We start from the raw sequence: 16868 nt of genomic DNA on the forward strand, positions 1-16868 counted from the left end.
CAGAGATGGGGACATGGAGAGAGGGAGCAGCTGAGGACTCTAGATTCATGGAAAGAAAGGGACTGAGTGCTGACAGCCAGAAGGCAGGCTTGCAGAATGCGCCCTTTGGTTGTTTAAATTATTATATATGCCTAAGTGTTTGAAAAAAAAAGAGCTAAAATGAATAAAGAGAAATACTGTTTGTTAACTGAACTGATGGTACATGGAGGGGATTATAACCATTGTAATGCAACAAAGTGTATGATTTGTTGAATGTAAAATTGATGATCTGCCCTGTAAACTTTCTCTCAATTCATAACAAAAATTAAAAAAAAAAAAATTTATGAGCAATGGAATTTAAAAGAAAGACAAAAAAAAATGATCAGTGACCAAGAGCTCATGTTTCTAATACACAAAGAGTACTTATAAATCTATTTAAAGATTAAAAGGCCATCAGAAAAAGAAAATCGTAGATGTCCAGTGTGCTTGTTTCCACTGATGCTCTTCCTCAGAAAAACTCCCACACTATGGGAGTGGGTTCCCAGCACCAAAATCTGTATGACGTAATCTTGCAATACTAGCTAGCAAAAGCTAATTGAGTCTAGTATAAATCCTTATCATTAAAATTTTGAACTCAGGAAAGAATTTGAGGATTCACAAATCCCTGACGCTGAGGTCTAAGAGCTACCGTGGCTCCCCCTCTTCCTAAAGCTAATTTTTGACCTCCTGTTTATATTCTACTCTGTTAAGTGTAGACTAATTACGATTGTCTACAATTGGGTACGAATTGGGCTGTGAACTTTAATGTCAGCAGTTCAAAACTACCAGCTGTTCCACAGGAGAAAGATGAGGCTTTCTGTGCCCATAAAGATTAACAGCCTTGGAAACCCTGTACAGGGTCAGGATGAGTCGGAACCGACTCCACAGCATAGAACCACTACCACTACTTTGTATTCTAAAAAAATGAACATTTTTTTAAAATAATAAATTCACTTTTTGTGTTTAAACTAGTTAATTATAAAGAATTTTTTTTAATTGTGAACTGAGGTTTACATGGGAAAACATCAGTTTCACACTATTTCATTGTAATGATAACAATCCCTTCTGTGCATCGTCATTGAACAGTATGTGGTTCTATTCCCTTGGGTTTTTGGGATTTGTTTTGGGGGGGGGGGGGTTGTACACAAAAACTCTCAGGAATATATAATAATTTAAACAACCAAAGGGCACAATCTGCAAGCCTGCCTCCTGGCTGCCAGCACTCAGTCTTTCCCTTTCCATGAGTCTAGAGTCCTCAGCTGCTCCCTCTCTCCATGTCCCATCTCTGACTCCATCTCTAGTGTCTGGATACGGTCCCACATTCTCGTCATGCTCTTCTCCCTTGATGGTAGTAGGGTCCTCTGTTCCTGGACTGTAAGATTAACTATTCCCCATTTTGGTTACAAAAACGTCTATATTTACAGTTGTGACTATCGTAATTAGTCATAATAACAATTACTGTTGAATTATAAGAATCTTATACCTATCTCCTTTCACCAGACCCATGTAGACAAGATGAGAACTATTCAGTGGGGCGCTACCTTCCCCCACACACTCTTAAGCTAAACTACCTCTTGAAAACTTGTAAGCCAGTCACTTCATGCTTTTATAGTGCCCACCCATTTTAGAGTATCCAATGTCTAAGTTGCCTAGCCCTATCAACTCTGTATACAGATGTGATAGTATTGACATTTGATGTGAAGACTCCTTCCCTCTCAGTTGGTATTTTGAGCTACTACATCCATAAGTATAATATAAAGAAATTTAACATACTAATGGAAAGTTCACTCACAGCATATATATAAAGGCTCAGTAAAAGTAAACTGTGATATGCAAACTCACCAATATTTTTAATGTAATAAAATAGTGCATACCAACAGATAATGAAATTAAATAGTATGTATAGAGATAAATAATAAAGCCATCATTTTCATCTGTTGATTAACAATGATTAAAAGACTAATAACCATTGTGGGAAGAGACATTTCATTCTCCCATACTATTTCAGAATAAAAAATAATACAACCCTTTTGGAAGAAACCTAGTATTACCTCTGGAAATTTAAAATATTCATACAATGTAATCAAACAGATAAAAGTTTCAGAAATATGCTATTAAAAAGTTACTGAAGTGTTCAATAGCATTCATTATAGCATTATTCATATTATAAAGCTGAAAAAGACTACATACGTGCTAGCAATAGCTTATTATCATACTTAAAATAACAACTGTTTTTCCAGTTGACCTAAATGTCCAAGTCTATGATCCTTAGCTTTTGAGTCCAGTAGTTCAATCCAGATGTCTAAGCAGTTTCTCTAACTGTGCCCCGTGTGAGAACATTTGTATGTAGAAATATCCATAACTACACCTCATAACTACCAGCCGCTCCGCGGGAGAAAGATGAGGCTTTCTACTCCCGTAAGGATTTACACCCTCGGAAACCCTGTACAGGGTCGCTATGGGTCGGAACCGACTCGACGGCACTCAACAACAACAACAACAACACCTCATACGTATGAGGTGTCCTCCCATATGATTCCCCTCACCTATGTGGCTTACTTTTTTACCTATATATCTAGTCACAAGTTATTGTTTGTTATTACCATCATTGCAAGACTGTATACATGTTACAGCATTTACCATGTTGTTGCTAGTGCCGTGAGTAGGTTCTGACTCACAGCAGCCCTGTATAGGGTTTCCGAGACTGTAAATTGTTTGTTGTTGTTAAGTGCTGTCGAGTCCTTTCCGATTCATAGATACCCTGTAAAGGACTTCCAAGGAATGGCAGAAAGTCCCATCTTTCTCCCACAGTGGGTTCCAACTGCTGACACCCTGGTTAGCAGTCCAGTGTTTTTCCTACAATGCCACCAGTATTCTTACCATTTACCATTGTTGTTGTTATTAAGTGCCATTGAGTTGGTTACGACTCATAGCGACCCTGTATAGTGTTTCCAAGGAGCAGGTGGAGAGTTGGAGCCACCAACCCTGTGGTTCAAACCAAGCTTGTGGTCGGTCCAGTGCTTTATCCCACATCACCACACCACAACTCCAGCACTTACCATAGCTGTTTTTTATTTCTGTGCACTTCTCAGCATCTTCCTTTACTTTGGTTATGTTGTGCTGACTTCCCTCATTGTGTAATACTTTTCCCTTCACCATAATTAACACTTGAGTACTATGAGCAAGGTATGCTCTTCCATTTATGTATCTTTTTGCTTCCTGTAGTAAGTGTTTCACAGTTTTCTTTGTGTAAGTCTTTTACATATTGCACCTTTCTGTGCATAAAAAACATTAAAGAAACACTTCCAGATACACTAAAAGATCAACATAATACAGTAATAATAATGATGATGTTTAGATGCATGATGCAAAATAACACTCGTTTTTTTTTTACATGCCTCAAAATTTTAATATAATAAGCTTTACAGTGGTTGGTTCCCAACTATGGGTTGCAGCTAGTCAGAAACTTGTAACCTAGGAATTGCCTGTATACATACTTTTTATTTATTTTTTTTTATTTATTTATTTTTTTTAAAGGTATGTTAGTATATATATCTATATATACAAAGAAAAAAAAATCTGGATGAACATAATCCTGAAAACAGAAATGTTTTCAGTTTTATAAAAATTTTATGTAAATGGTAGTGTATTTTTAAAGTAAACCATTAATACTTTTGCAATGTAAACAATTACCCCAAAATACCTACCATTTAAAGCGTTTCAAAAAAAGTAATTCCTTTTCACTGCAAGCAAAAAGAACCTCCCGACTCGGCCTCTTACTTACGATGTTCAGCCCCATGGATCAGTACTGCCCACCCAAACTTTCCCAGACAACATCATGCTCTTGTTACGTATTTGTGTTTTAGCTCATGCTTTCCTGCACCTGGAAAGCCCTTATCCTATTATTCCTCACCCTGGAGTTTAACTTCCGTGCTGCTCAGGCTTCCTTGTCTCTGACACAGCTTATCAGGGTTTCTTAGTTTCATGCAAAAAACACCATGACAACAACTAATGGCAGAATCTCCTGAAAGTTTATGTACAACTAGTGCTGTGTGTATAAGTACTTTTCTAGGGACAATTTACATAAATTAAATTAGATCCTCAAAAGAAGCATGATTCATAAAGGGGGTGAGAACCAAGATCTAGACAACACTCATCCATCCATTCTCTGGAGTACCGCTATACTTGGAGTACCTCCATACCTGGAGTAGCTCTATACTCTGTACATATTTCTATTCATAGAGTAAATGTGAGTAGGCTTCAAAAACTTAGTGGAAAAAGAAAGTTGAAAGATACCTTTTCCACAAACGTTTTGAAGCCCCTTGTAATCTATTTTGTAAATTATTTACACATTGGTCTCTCTGCCTGGGCAGTGTGTTTCTTTTCTCATATCCTCCCCCTCTCTGTAAACAGTGAAAAATAGTTGTGTTCATTAACACTTCTAGATCTGTTTGATGTCAGAAGTAGTGTGAATCAAAAATCAACAAAAGAATACTTACCTCTGTTGGATGCAAGAATAACTCTCATCCAGTAGAAAGGATCTGCAGAATCTGACGACATGATTCCAAAGAGTGGTATCTATAATATTAAATCAAATTCTTTATAAAAATACAAATGAAGTTTACATTTAATTTGTATTACATTCATTCAATGTTTGGAATACTACAGAGGGGGAAAAAAACATATTCTGTAACAAAAACAAGGACACAAGAGTGAAGTTCTTTAATAACAATAAAAACAACAAAAAATTATTTATTTCACTAGTAAATACTTCCATCAATGGATTTTAAGATGTGATATGAATCTATGATTGGATGTGGAAGCTACTGAATCATAGAGTAATTTTTAAAAGCTATGAGTCCTGGTGTGGCACTGCTGGTGTGGCACTGCGGGATAATGCACTGGACTGCAAGGTCTGTTTGAAATGCAAAGTTAGCAGTTCAAATTCACCAGCCACTCCTTGAAAACCCTATAGAGGATTGCTATGAGTCAGAACTGACTCGAAGTCACTTAACAACAACAGAACAACAAATAGGTTCTAAAGGCAGCAAAGATCACACTCCTAAATGCAACACTGAAGGCAATACATACAATGGGAGATGATCATGGAGTCACTAAAAATTACACTTTTGAAGCTTGTAATATTATGAACAAATGCTTACATTATAAAGTTAAATATAAACCAGTGGTTCTCAATAGTGTTGATTTTGCCTCCTGGGGACATTTGGCAATGTACAGAGACATTTGTGGTTGTCACAAGAAGGAGGGGAACTGCTTATGACATCCAGCAGGTAAAAACTAGGGATAGTGTTAAAAATCCTATGAGGCCCAGTGCAGCCCAAAAACAAAGCTAAGTCAACAGTGCCACTGTTAAGACTTGTAATATAAAAAGAAAGGTGTAAAATTATATAAATTATGTAAAACATCAATACTGTAAAACTACACATATAAAATCAAACTAAGAGTCTTGGTGTGGCACTGTAGGATCAGCACTAGACCACAACCCACGAAGTTGGCAGTTAAATCCACCACCTGCTTTTCTGAAACCCTATACAGGGGTCATTAGAGTCAGAACCAACTCAATGGCACTTAACAATGAATATTTTTTAAACCTGGAACAGAGTGATAGTGGGATTATGATTGACTTGTTTTTCTATTCAGCATTTATCAAATTCTATAATGAGAACATATTTTTTTAATTGGGGGAAAAAAACCCGCTTAACTTTAGATTGCTTCCTATTACATGATTCATGTTTAAAATACAACACTTGCTGGGTAGCAGAACTAGTGAAGCAAGAACGATGGATATTATATGTAAACTTGGTAGCTGTAGATATTCTTTGCTAAAGTGATGGATAAAAAGTAAGAAAATCTCTGTAAAAGTCTATTCGCACTACAGCATAGTCCATAGTAAACTATTCTCAACTTGGGAAAGAGGTTAATCACTATGTCTAACAGAGACAGGCACTGCATCCAGGGTGAACTGCTCTGTGGGACAATGAAACCTACTGAAGCTCTGGTAGCATAGTGCTTACGAGTTCAACACTACCAGCCGATCCAGAGGAGAAAGATGAGCCTTTCTGTTTTTGAATAGATTTACAGCCTCGGAAACCCTAAGCAGGGTCACTATGAGTCGGAACCGACTCCATGGCATACCACCACCACCCCTGAATAGTGGTATGCTCTCATTTCCTACAGTCAACAGGAATATGAAAATCCACTCTACAAGCTTTATTTCTGCTAAGAAATTCAACAACTATAAGATCAGGAGCTATTTTCTATGAATCTAACAGATGAAGAGTTCCAAACCTTGTACTGTATTACATATAACAATTTGTTTCAACGTGACAAAATACTGTACAGTACCTTGGAGATACAAGGCATGACATACTTAACTGGAAATACTGAACTGGTCGGATAGACAAATAGAAAATTAGCACTAAAGATTTCTAAACAGCAGTAGGAAATGAAAATCAAACAAGATATGGTCAGGTTTAGATGGCAAGTTTCCATTACATTACCCTCCCCTGGGATATAATGAAGCAAATAATTTTTAAGGAAATGTAAAATAACTAACAATAATGATAAAAATTAACAACATTTCAGGGGGTAGGGGACCAAGGCGGAGGATCACGAAGTACCCAAACAACAGTTCAAACAGTGGTCGTCACGGGGATAGAAACAAGACAACCATGGAATAAAGACTCATTCCACAGCTGCTTGTCATGGTCATACTGGGAAGCCAATAGAACCCCCAATAACATTCCATTTCTGAAGCGAAAATAAAGCGTATAAACACCCATCTCTTTCCTTCTGGCTATGAGGGAGCACAACTAGCACCTGGGAAGAAATGGATGCCAGTAAACAAGGATCTGACTTTCTGTAATGGAACTGATGATCACACAGCTACACAGAATTAGAATGGGAAAGGATCTGAAATCTGGAATAAAACATACCAAAAAACCCACTGATACAGAGTCGATTCAAACTCGTAGCAGCGGAAGAGACAGCCTCATCCTTCTCGCAAAGATCCCCTGGCGGGTTTGATCTGACGATCTTGCAACCCAATGCTTAACTCACTGTGCCTCCAAGACTTCAAAATTAAATAAATCATTCTTGTTAGGTGTCATAACATTGGTGCTGACTCATAGCAACGCTATGCACAACAGAACAAAACACTGACCAGTAACGAGCCATCCTCAACCACAATTGTTAAGTTGGAGCACACATGCTTGCTGCCACTGTAATCAACCCACTTGTTGGGTGTCTTCCTCTTTATCAGTGACACTCCACATGACCAAACATCACATCCTTCTTCAGGGACGGATCCCTTCTGACAACATCCTCAAAGTATGAGAGACAAAGTCTCTCCATCCTGGCTTTTAAGAAGCATTCTGGCTGTACTTCTTCCAAGACAGACTGTTTTGCTCTTCTGGCAGTTCTTGGCCCTGTCAATATTCTTTGCCAATACCGTAATTCAAATGCATTGATTCTTCTCTGGTCTTCCTTATTCAGTGTCCAGTTTTCACATGCATATGTTGCTGTTATCTACTGACTCATAGCGACCTTATGCACAGCAGAACGAAACACTGCCCGATCCTGGGCCAACCTCACAACTGTTGCCACGCTTGAGTCCATCGATGCTGCCACTTGGCCAATCCATCTTGTTGGGGGTCTTCCTCTTTTTCTCGGACCGTCCATATGAGATGATTGAAAATACCATGGCTTGGGTCTGGCAAACTTTAGTCCTCAAACTGACATTTATGCTCTGGAACATTTTAAAGAGGTCTTGTGCAGCAGACTTTACCTAATGCAATACTTACCTCTTGAGTGCTGATTGTGGATCCAAGCAAAATGAAGTCTTTGATAATTTGAATCTTTTATCCATTTATCATGATGTTGCTTATTGGTCCAGTTGTGAGAATTTTTGTTTTCTGTACATTGAGGTGCAACCCATACTGAAGGTTATTTCATTTGCTTATAGAAACTTATTAATGTAGTTTCCTCCCACCCTGATGTCACATTCCTTTTCATATAACCCATTTTCTAGGATTATTTGCTCATCATACAGATTAAGTATGATGAAAGATATAATCATGTCACATACTTTTCCTGATTTTAAACCATTTGGTAACCTCTTGTTCTGCTTGAACGACTGCCTCTTGATCTATGATACGTTCCTCATGGGCTCAATTAAGTGTTCTGGAATACATTTTCTTTGCAACATTGTCTATAGTTTGTTACGACCACACATTTGAATACCTGTGCATAGTCAATGAAGCACGGGTAAACATCATTCTGGTATTCTCTGCTTTCAGTCAAAATCCATCCAAAATCAGCAATGATATCCCTAGTTCCAGCTTATATTTCTGGTAGCTCCCTGTCAATGTATTACTTCAAGTGTTTTTTAATTATCTTCAGCAAACTATTACTTGCATGTGATGTTAATGATATTCAATGATTCCTGCATTCCACTGGGTCACCTGTGGAATGGGCACAAATATGGGTCTCTTCCAAGTATAGATGAGTGAGCACCTCCAATGCTACATCAGTTTTCTGCAAGATTTCAATTTGTATTACATTAATTCCTTGGAGCCTTGATTTCTGCCAATGTCTTCGGTGCAGCTTGGATTTCTTCCTTCAATATCCTCAGTTCTTGATCATATGCTACCTCTTGAAATAGGTGAACACTGACCAATTATTTTTAGTATAGTGACTATGAGCATTTCTTCCATCTTCTTTTTATGCTTGCTGCATCATTCAATATTTTGACCACAGAATCCTTCTATATTACAATCTAAGGCTTGAACTTTTCATTCAATTCTTTCAGCTTAAAAAACGTTGAGCATGTTCTTCTTTGATTACTTTATTATAATTTGCATACTTTACTATAACTTACTTTTGTCTTCTTGATCTGCCCTTTGAAATTTTCTCTTCAGATCTTTTACTGCCTCATTTCTTCCACTTGCTTCCAGCTTCAGTCTCTTCTGACATCCTCTGGCCTTTTCTTTCTTTCCTGTCTTTTTAGTGACCTTTTGCTTTCTCCATATACGATGTTCTGAATGTCATCTGGTCTTCAGTTCTTAGGGTCCAATGCATCAAATCTGTTCCTGAGATGGTCTCTAAATTCAAGTGGAATATATTTTGACTCCCATGGACTTGTTTGCATTTTCTTCAACTTCAGCTTGAACTTGTATATGAACAATTTTTCTTCTATTCAACAGTGGGCCCCTGGCCTTGTTTTGGCTGATGATATTGAACTTCTGTATCGTCTCATCCCTCAGATGTAGTAGATTTGATTATTGCATAGTCCATCTGGTAAGGTACACATGTATAGTCACTGCTTATGTTGTTGAAAAATTAAATTTTCAATGAAGTTGTTGGTCTTGCAAAATTCTATCATGCAACTCCAGCATCACTTCTATCACCAACACCCTATTTTCCAACTACTGATACTTACTGTTTCCAACTCTTGCAATCTAATCAACAATAACTATCAATGTATCTCAAATGCATGTTTGATCAATCTCAGACTGAAGAAGTTGATGTTGTTAAGTGCCGTCAAGTCAGTTCCGACTCATAGCAACCCTGTACAGGGTTTCCGAGGGTGTAAATCTTAACGGGTGTCGAAAGCCTCATCATTCTCCTGTGGAGCGGCTGGTAGTTTCGAACCTCTGACCTTAAAGAAGTTGATAGAATTCTTCAATTTCATCATCACTGGCTTCACTTGTTGCTGGGTTTGGTACCTTGAATTTACTCGATATGGCTTTTCTGTACAAAGTTTTCTTAATTCCCACCAAATGAATGATTGGGCCATGCTAATAGGCTCTAGCAGCGTAGTGGCTACGAATTGGGCTGCGAACCTTAAGGTCAGCGGTTCGAAACTACCAGCCGCTCCGCGGGAGAAAGATGAGGCTTTCTACTCCCGTAAAGATTTACACCCTCGGAAACCCTGTACAGGGTCGCTATGGGTTGGAACTGACTCGACGGCACTTAACAACAACAATAGGTTGTACCAGACAATTAACTGGTCTTCTTTAAAGGTGTATGGCCATTATCCTATCACAGACATTTCAATATAGACCTTGAGCTGCTCTTTTTGATGATGAATGTGATGCCATTCTTTTTCAATCTGTTATTCCCAGCACAGTAAGCCACAAATGTCAGATATAAAATGGCCAATACCAGTCCATTTCATCTCACTAATGCCTAGCATATCAATCTTTACGTGTTCCATTTAATTTTTGACAACTGCCAATTCCCCTAGATTCATACTTTGTCCATTCCATGTTTCAATTATTAATAGATACTTGTAGTTGTTTGTCTCATTTTGAGTAGAAAACCATTCCCATCAGGAAATGAAGGTCCTAAAAGCTTTGCTCCATCTACATTATAAAGGACACCTCTACTTCAAAGAATCAGCTCTTTCCCAGCTGTATTTTTAGTGCATTCCCACCTGAGGGGCTCATCTCCCAATACTGTATCAGACAATGTTCCAATGCTATTAATAAGGTTTTCAGAGGCTAAACATTCGGAAGTGGTCTGCTTTACCTTTTTCCTCATCTGTCTTAGTTGGGAAACTCTACTGAAACCTATCTACCATGGGTAACCCTGCTGCTATTTAAAATATCAGTGCTATAGCTTCTAGCATCACAGCGACACACAAGCAAGTGCAGTCTGACAAACTGACAGCAAGTGTTGGGGAATGTAATAGAGCCATCCCCAATCAGGTACAGAGAATTCTCATACATTTACAAAAATGGAAGACGAAAGAGTTATCAACGATCTCATGATTTGACATTCCACATTTAAAATAATTGTGAAAAAATTCTTAAGAGGCACCTCCAACGGTCTAGTTCCCAAGCAGGGTCATGGCAGAGTCAGGGTGCCCTCTCAGGCTACCCTGAATGATATACCAGTAGCCCTATCAACGACTGGGCCACGTGACAGACAAAAGGCTGACCAGCCACAGGGCACCTTCTCTTATTCAACTGTAATGTCTTGGTTCTGCCACGGAAGGCATGGGACAATTAAGGGATTACACAAGATCTCAAGAAAGCAGAAGGAGGTCAGGTGAGGGCCCAAAGGTCCGTGTGTGAGGCAGGAAGGAGGAAAGAGAGGAGGAGGCCACAATGGGTTGCATGGCCTGAACAGAGAGAGGATGAATGGAGACCCTGTCCAGAGAAGGTGGTAGGAAGCAGTGGGTGGTAAGAAACCTGGTCACCCCCACCCCTGCTGGTGACACAGTAGTGGAGAAGGTGTGGTGGAGAGGGATGACCAGTCCCGAGATGTACCGGGGCACCAGGAGAATGAAGGGTCACTGGTACGTGAGACAGCGCACAAACTCTGACTCTCATTTAACACTGATTTTACATGACATGGTCTTTAAACCAAACTATGTCGAGAGATGAGGAATGAGTATACTCAATAATTATTTTTATATTGCCCAATATTATTTACCAGAAAAATGCAAATTAAAATTGCACTCATTTGAATGGTTAATATTAGAACAATCAATACACCAAGGCTGGCAAGGAGGCAGAGCAACTAGCATTTCTATACATTGTGAAGGGAATAAACAAGGGGCCAATCAGCTTCTAATAAAGCTAACCATGCATTTACAACTCAGAACTTCCACTTTCAGATATTCACCGAAGAGAAATGAAAATAAATGTCCACACAAAGACCTGTACAAGAATGTTCATAACAGCTGGCGCTGTAGGACCAGCACTGGACTGCAAACCACAAGGTCAGCAATTCAAACCCACCAGCAGCATCTTGGAAACCCTACACAGGGTCGCTATGACACAGAACTGACTCAACAGCACTTCACAACAATAATTTGCTACCACCCATGTCTAACAACAAGAAGTGGATGAGCAAAGTGATATATTCATATAATAGAACACTACTCAGAAATGCAAAGAGCTCTGGTAGCGTAGTGGTTACAAGCCGGGCTACTAACCTCACAATCAGCAGTTCAAAACTACCAGCTGTTGCACAGGAGAAAGATGAGGCTTTCTGCTCCCGTAGAGATTTACAGCCTCAGAAACCCTATGAGTCGGAACCAACTCCACGGCACACCACCACCATCAGCACTCAGAAATACACAGGAACCAATGATTGAAATATCAACAACATGGATAAACTTGTAAAAAAAAAAATTACCAGAGGGAAAAGAGGGCTGACTAAAGAGAAAATACTATGCAATTCTATGTAATGAAACTCTGGAAAAGACAAACAGAAATTTAGTGATAGAAAACGAACAGTGGTTGGCTGACGAGAAGTGAAAACTGACTGAGAAAGGACACAGGGAGCTTGTGGGAGTACTAGCAGCGGCCTCTACTGTAGTAGTGGTTAATGGACGTAGACATATATGTAGAAATTCCTGAAAATGCACATTTTAAAAGTGGGTGCACTTTAGCGTATACAAATTATACTCAGCAAAGTTGTTGTTGTTATTTTAATGGAAAAGACAAAATTTTCCATAGTAGAAAAGACAGAAATTTCCAAGATGGTAAAAGTAGATGACTTTTGGACTGAGAACCAACAATGGCAGACAGCAACCTGAAATTACCATTCATGACACCACCACCCACAACTCAACCCAGATATAGAAGTATTTAAAGTAAAACAAACACCTGGAAGACTGAAAACAGAACCAGAGACATCAGGGTATAATGAAGTCAACTACAACACTAAAAGAGGGAATAGTGTAGATACAGAACTTCCAAATTTCAAGGAAGTCAAGTAGATTTTGTTTTAAGCAGGGGAAAAAAATTAATAAATTATAGGGTAACTTCAAAGAAAAATAATACACCTGTACATCAAGATAAAAAAAAGGAAAATTAGAAAGAAAAGAAAGACTAGCTATATCAGAAATTAGGTCCTGAAAGAATGCTTTGTTAAATAACTGTCAAGGCATAATAGCCTCAGAACGCAGCAAATGAACTTACTGATGTTAAGAAAAAAAAAAAAAGTAGATGATAAAAATAGGGATTGTTCTTTTCTAATTTTGCATTATTTTGTTATTTCTCTCTCTCACTACTCAAAAAGTAAAGAGGTGGAGGCGAGAAGTGAACTAAGCACAATTTAATAATCTAATGATTTCACCTGTCAAAAAGAAAATATCTACTGCTTTTCTCCATATCATGAACCTATTCTATTTTACTGTTTCCTAGTGTAAACAAAAAGATGAGGCTTTCTGCTCCCAGAAAGACTTGAAGCCTTCGAAACCCTATACAGAGTCCGTAAGAGTCAAAACCAACTCCATAGCATGTAACAAGAATAAAATACATCTTAAGTGTATTTTGATACCCTATAACATAGGTCACATTGTATCTTCATTTTATGAATTTAATCTGTCTGCAAAATTGTCTTAAAAAGTACCACTGAATTTTGTTAATGCATAAACACTGTATATCACAGAGGTTCTAAAATGTGGCTTCTTTGGGATTTTTATTGTTAAAATTCCAAAGGGGACAGCTTTTCGTGAAGGACACAGGACGATCACAGTAGCATATTATGATGAAGGTTTAAGAAAATGAAAAACTGCAATAGTGAGAAATATGCAGGGGAACTGTACTGAGGGAATTGTTTCCATCACAACAAAGTACTCACTCATTCCTCGAAGATAGCTAGGACTGGCCTATGAAAATTCTATTGGTTACACTTACACCATGAACCCTATACTTCTGATCTTGCCCCTTCAGTCTTTCTGTTCCCCAAACAACATTTCAAAGAACATTTAAAAGGTACAAGGGACATAACTCTTGTTCCTTTTGGCCATTTTGCCATGGTGTGAACTGAAAGACAAAGAGTTAGAGTGATGGAAATACCACCTTCGATAGTGTATAGACCTAGATGAAGGTTATGTCCACAAACAATTATTTCACATTTTAATATTCTAATAAAGGTTTCTACAATTTTGCAGCAACATATTTTATGTACTTTTGTATATGTCAAAAATTTTAGCATCTTATATATGCTTAAGTACAGTCGAGTCAATTCCGACCCAGAGCAACCCTGTATAGGGCTTTCAAGGAGCAGCTGGTGAGCTTGAACCACACCTTGCAGTTCAAATGACTTTGTACTCTGACGCAATAGCCCACAGCACCACACCAGAAGCCGTACTAAATCAGTAAGAAAAAAAAAAATCAAGAGAAAAACTGAAAAATCCATTAAGTGAAAATCTGAAAAAATGTTTAACCCCACTAGTAAACCAAAAGGAAGATACTGTTGTTAAGTGCTGTGGAGTTGGTTCCAACTCATAGTGACCCTGTACAGGGCTACTGAGGCTTTAAATCTTTGAGGGAGCAGAAAGCTTCATCTTTTTCCCATGGAGTGTCTGGAGGGCTCAAACCATAGACTTTGTGATTCAAACTCGTGTTTATCGTATCGAGCCACCATGCTCCCAAAAAGGTAGATGTTGTTGTTGTTAATTGCTGTCAAGTTAGTTATGACCCTCAGTGACCCTGTATAGGGTTTCTGAGGAGCAGCTGGTTGGGCTGAACTTCCAAACTTACAGTTCGTAGTCCAGTGCTGATAGTACAGCACCACCAGGAGCGCAAAAGGTAGATAGAGTAGGACGCTAACCATTTTCACTATCAAAATCATTCAGATTAAAAAGAACAATAAAGCTGAATATCTTCCTGCATGCTGTTGTTGTTGAGTGCCGTTGAGTCAATTCTGACCATAGCAACCCTGTATAGGGCTTCCAAGGAGCAGCTGGTGAGCTTGAACCATTGACCTTGCAATTCAAACGGCTTTGCAGTCTGGCGCATTAGCCCACAGCACCACACCAGGACTCCCCATGTATTTTACTGAAAATAAAATTTTCAAATTCTACTCAACCAAAACCTCAGAAAAAGTGTACAGCTATTTATATATTATGCATTACATACCTGACAACATACTAAGAAAATGAAGAGGGTTATTGCAGTCCAAAGTACCTTCTCTCTAAACTGAATCTGTATAAACATAAAATAAAAAAAAAAAAAAAAATCAGTACCAATCAAAACTAAGAAACAGCAAATACAACCCAACAGTCATATTTAATCATAGCCAATATTCTCCTATCAGGTTTGTTGTTGTTAAATGCCATCCAATCAGTTCCGAATCATAGCAATCCTGCATAGAATTTTTCCAAAGTTTTAAATATTCACAAGAGCAGAAAGCGCCATCTTTCTCCTGCTTCACACTAGTTGTTCTTAAATGCTATCAAAGCGATTCCGACTCATAGCAACCCTATATAGGGTTTCCAAAGAGCAGCTGGTAGGTTTGAGCTACCTACGTTGTGTTTCGCAGTCCAATCCTTATCGTATAGTATCACACCAGAAGTATGTTCATACTAGTTTAGGAGGTAAAACAGAACTTCTCCAAAATAGTTTGAACTTTTGTAAAAGTAATCTGAATACAGACATCCTCAGTCATTACAGTAAGATGTTAACTGAAACTGAAGTGGATGGAAAGTCACATCCACCTCAAATCTGTTAAAACGCGAAGGTCGGTAAGACTGCCTGTAATACTCTTATATGGATATTTCATAGAACATGAAAAGCTCCCTTTTCATAGGATGACTTAAAAGTAACCAGAGCAACTATTCTTACAGTCTCAAAGCAGTAAGGAAGAAATATATAAGGAGGCTTCAAAAAGTTTATTAAAAAATGTAATGAAAAGATAATGGAGAAACAAGATGGCAAATCAGGTAGAAGTGCAGTGAGGAGCTCTGTCAGCAACAACACAGAATACCGGACCAAGCAGGCTCAGGGGATGGTGCCAGAACTCTGAACCACATATAAAGGAATACTTAGAAAGTTGGAAGGCTTACAGCTAGGGGAATTTGTAGCAGAAGCAAGAAATCCATTGCTTTCTAATTCAAGACACTCAGCTGCTCCCAGAGCCACCATCTTGGGCGAGACCAAGCGAGGGAAGGATCAGAGCAGCCATGGACACCTGACAGAACCACAGAGATAAAGGTGTGGACATTTTTTTTTTTTTTTTTTTGGTATCTGTTCATTGGTCTCTTGCTGTCAGTGCAGCTGCATTCTGGTGACTACAGGAGGTGCCTGAGTGAGTGGATATCCCACCCCCAACCCCGGAGGTCTCTATTACGCATACACACAGATCTCCCATATTTAAAGTGACACTTAAAACCAAACGGCAGTGCAAAACGGACACAGCCAGCCCTGAACTGTTTATCACTAGGAAATATGCTAAAAATTAAATCATGAGCTATGTCACAACAATCAACAGTGGCATCTTGAAATTTATAAGGAAGAAGAGTGAAAAGGGAAGCCCATATCCTGATCAAATCTACCTGGAGGCAATCAGAAAGCATAAAAAATACCAAAATACACACCCATCTATGTATTAAGGCCACAGATAACTCCTGAATATGCCAAAAATACAGAAGCAGATGACCATACCAGCACATGTCCAGAAACAAGATAAAGTGACTGAAGCAAATGAGCTGGAAGTAGACCTACACTCCATACTAGAAGATGGGCAGGCTTTAGAAATGCTGGAGAAGGAATTCAGAAAAATAATTATAAAATGTTTCAAAACACTATACAATGGAGTTGAGAAAAATAAGGAAGAAGTCAAGAAAGCACTACAGGAACAATCAAATAAGATAGATGCAGCATTGGAAACAATTCAAAACCTACCTAAAGAGGTCCAAATGATGAATGACAGAATATCAGAAATGGACAAATCACTGAAAGGGCAAAGGAGTAGAACTGAAGACATAGAAGCCAGAACTAGTGAGCTAGAAGATAAATCTCTCAACACTACTAAGACAGAAGAGCAAGCACAAAAAAGGATAAAAAAATCTGAAGAAGGCCTAAGAT

The 16868-nt window shown here is 38.5% G+C and overlaps 1 protein-coding gene across 2 annotated transcripts in view; it reads right to left on the bottom strand.

The window, feature by feature from the left end:
* The window catches only part of SEC61A2 (Sec61 alpha 2 subunit (S. cerevisiae)), a 52099-nt gene that overhangs the window by 26121 nt on the left and 9110 nt on the right, over positions 1-16868 (bottom strand). The window contains exons 3-4 of one of the 2 annotated variants that reach the window (XM_006873164.1): positions 14922-14987; positions 4518-4596 (exon numbers count right to left, since the gene is read on the bottom strand). In XM_006873164.1, the coding sequence (XP_006873226.1) occupies positions 4518-4596; positions 14922-14987 (145 nt within the window). The remainder of the gene's footprint in view (positions 1-4517; positions 4597-14921; positions 14988-16868) is intronic. The other variant, XM_006873165.1, reaches the window with a different exon arrangement.

This window comes from Chrysochloris asiatica, unplaced genomic scaffold (assembly GCF_000296735.1).
Source record: "Chrysochloris asiatica unplaced genomic scaffold, ChrAsi1.0 scaffold00226, whole genome shotgun sequence".
Classification (NCBI taxonomy): Eukaryota; Metazoa; Chordata; class Mammalia; order Afrosoricida; family Chrysochloridae; genus Chrysochloris; species Chrysochloris asiatica.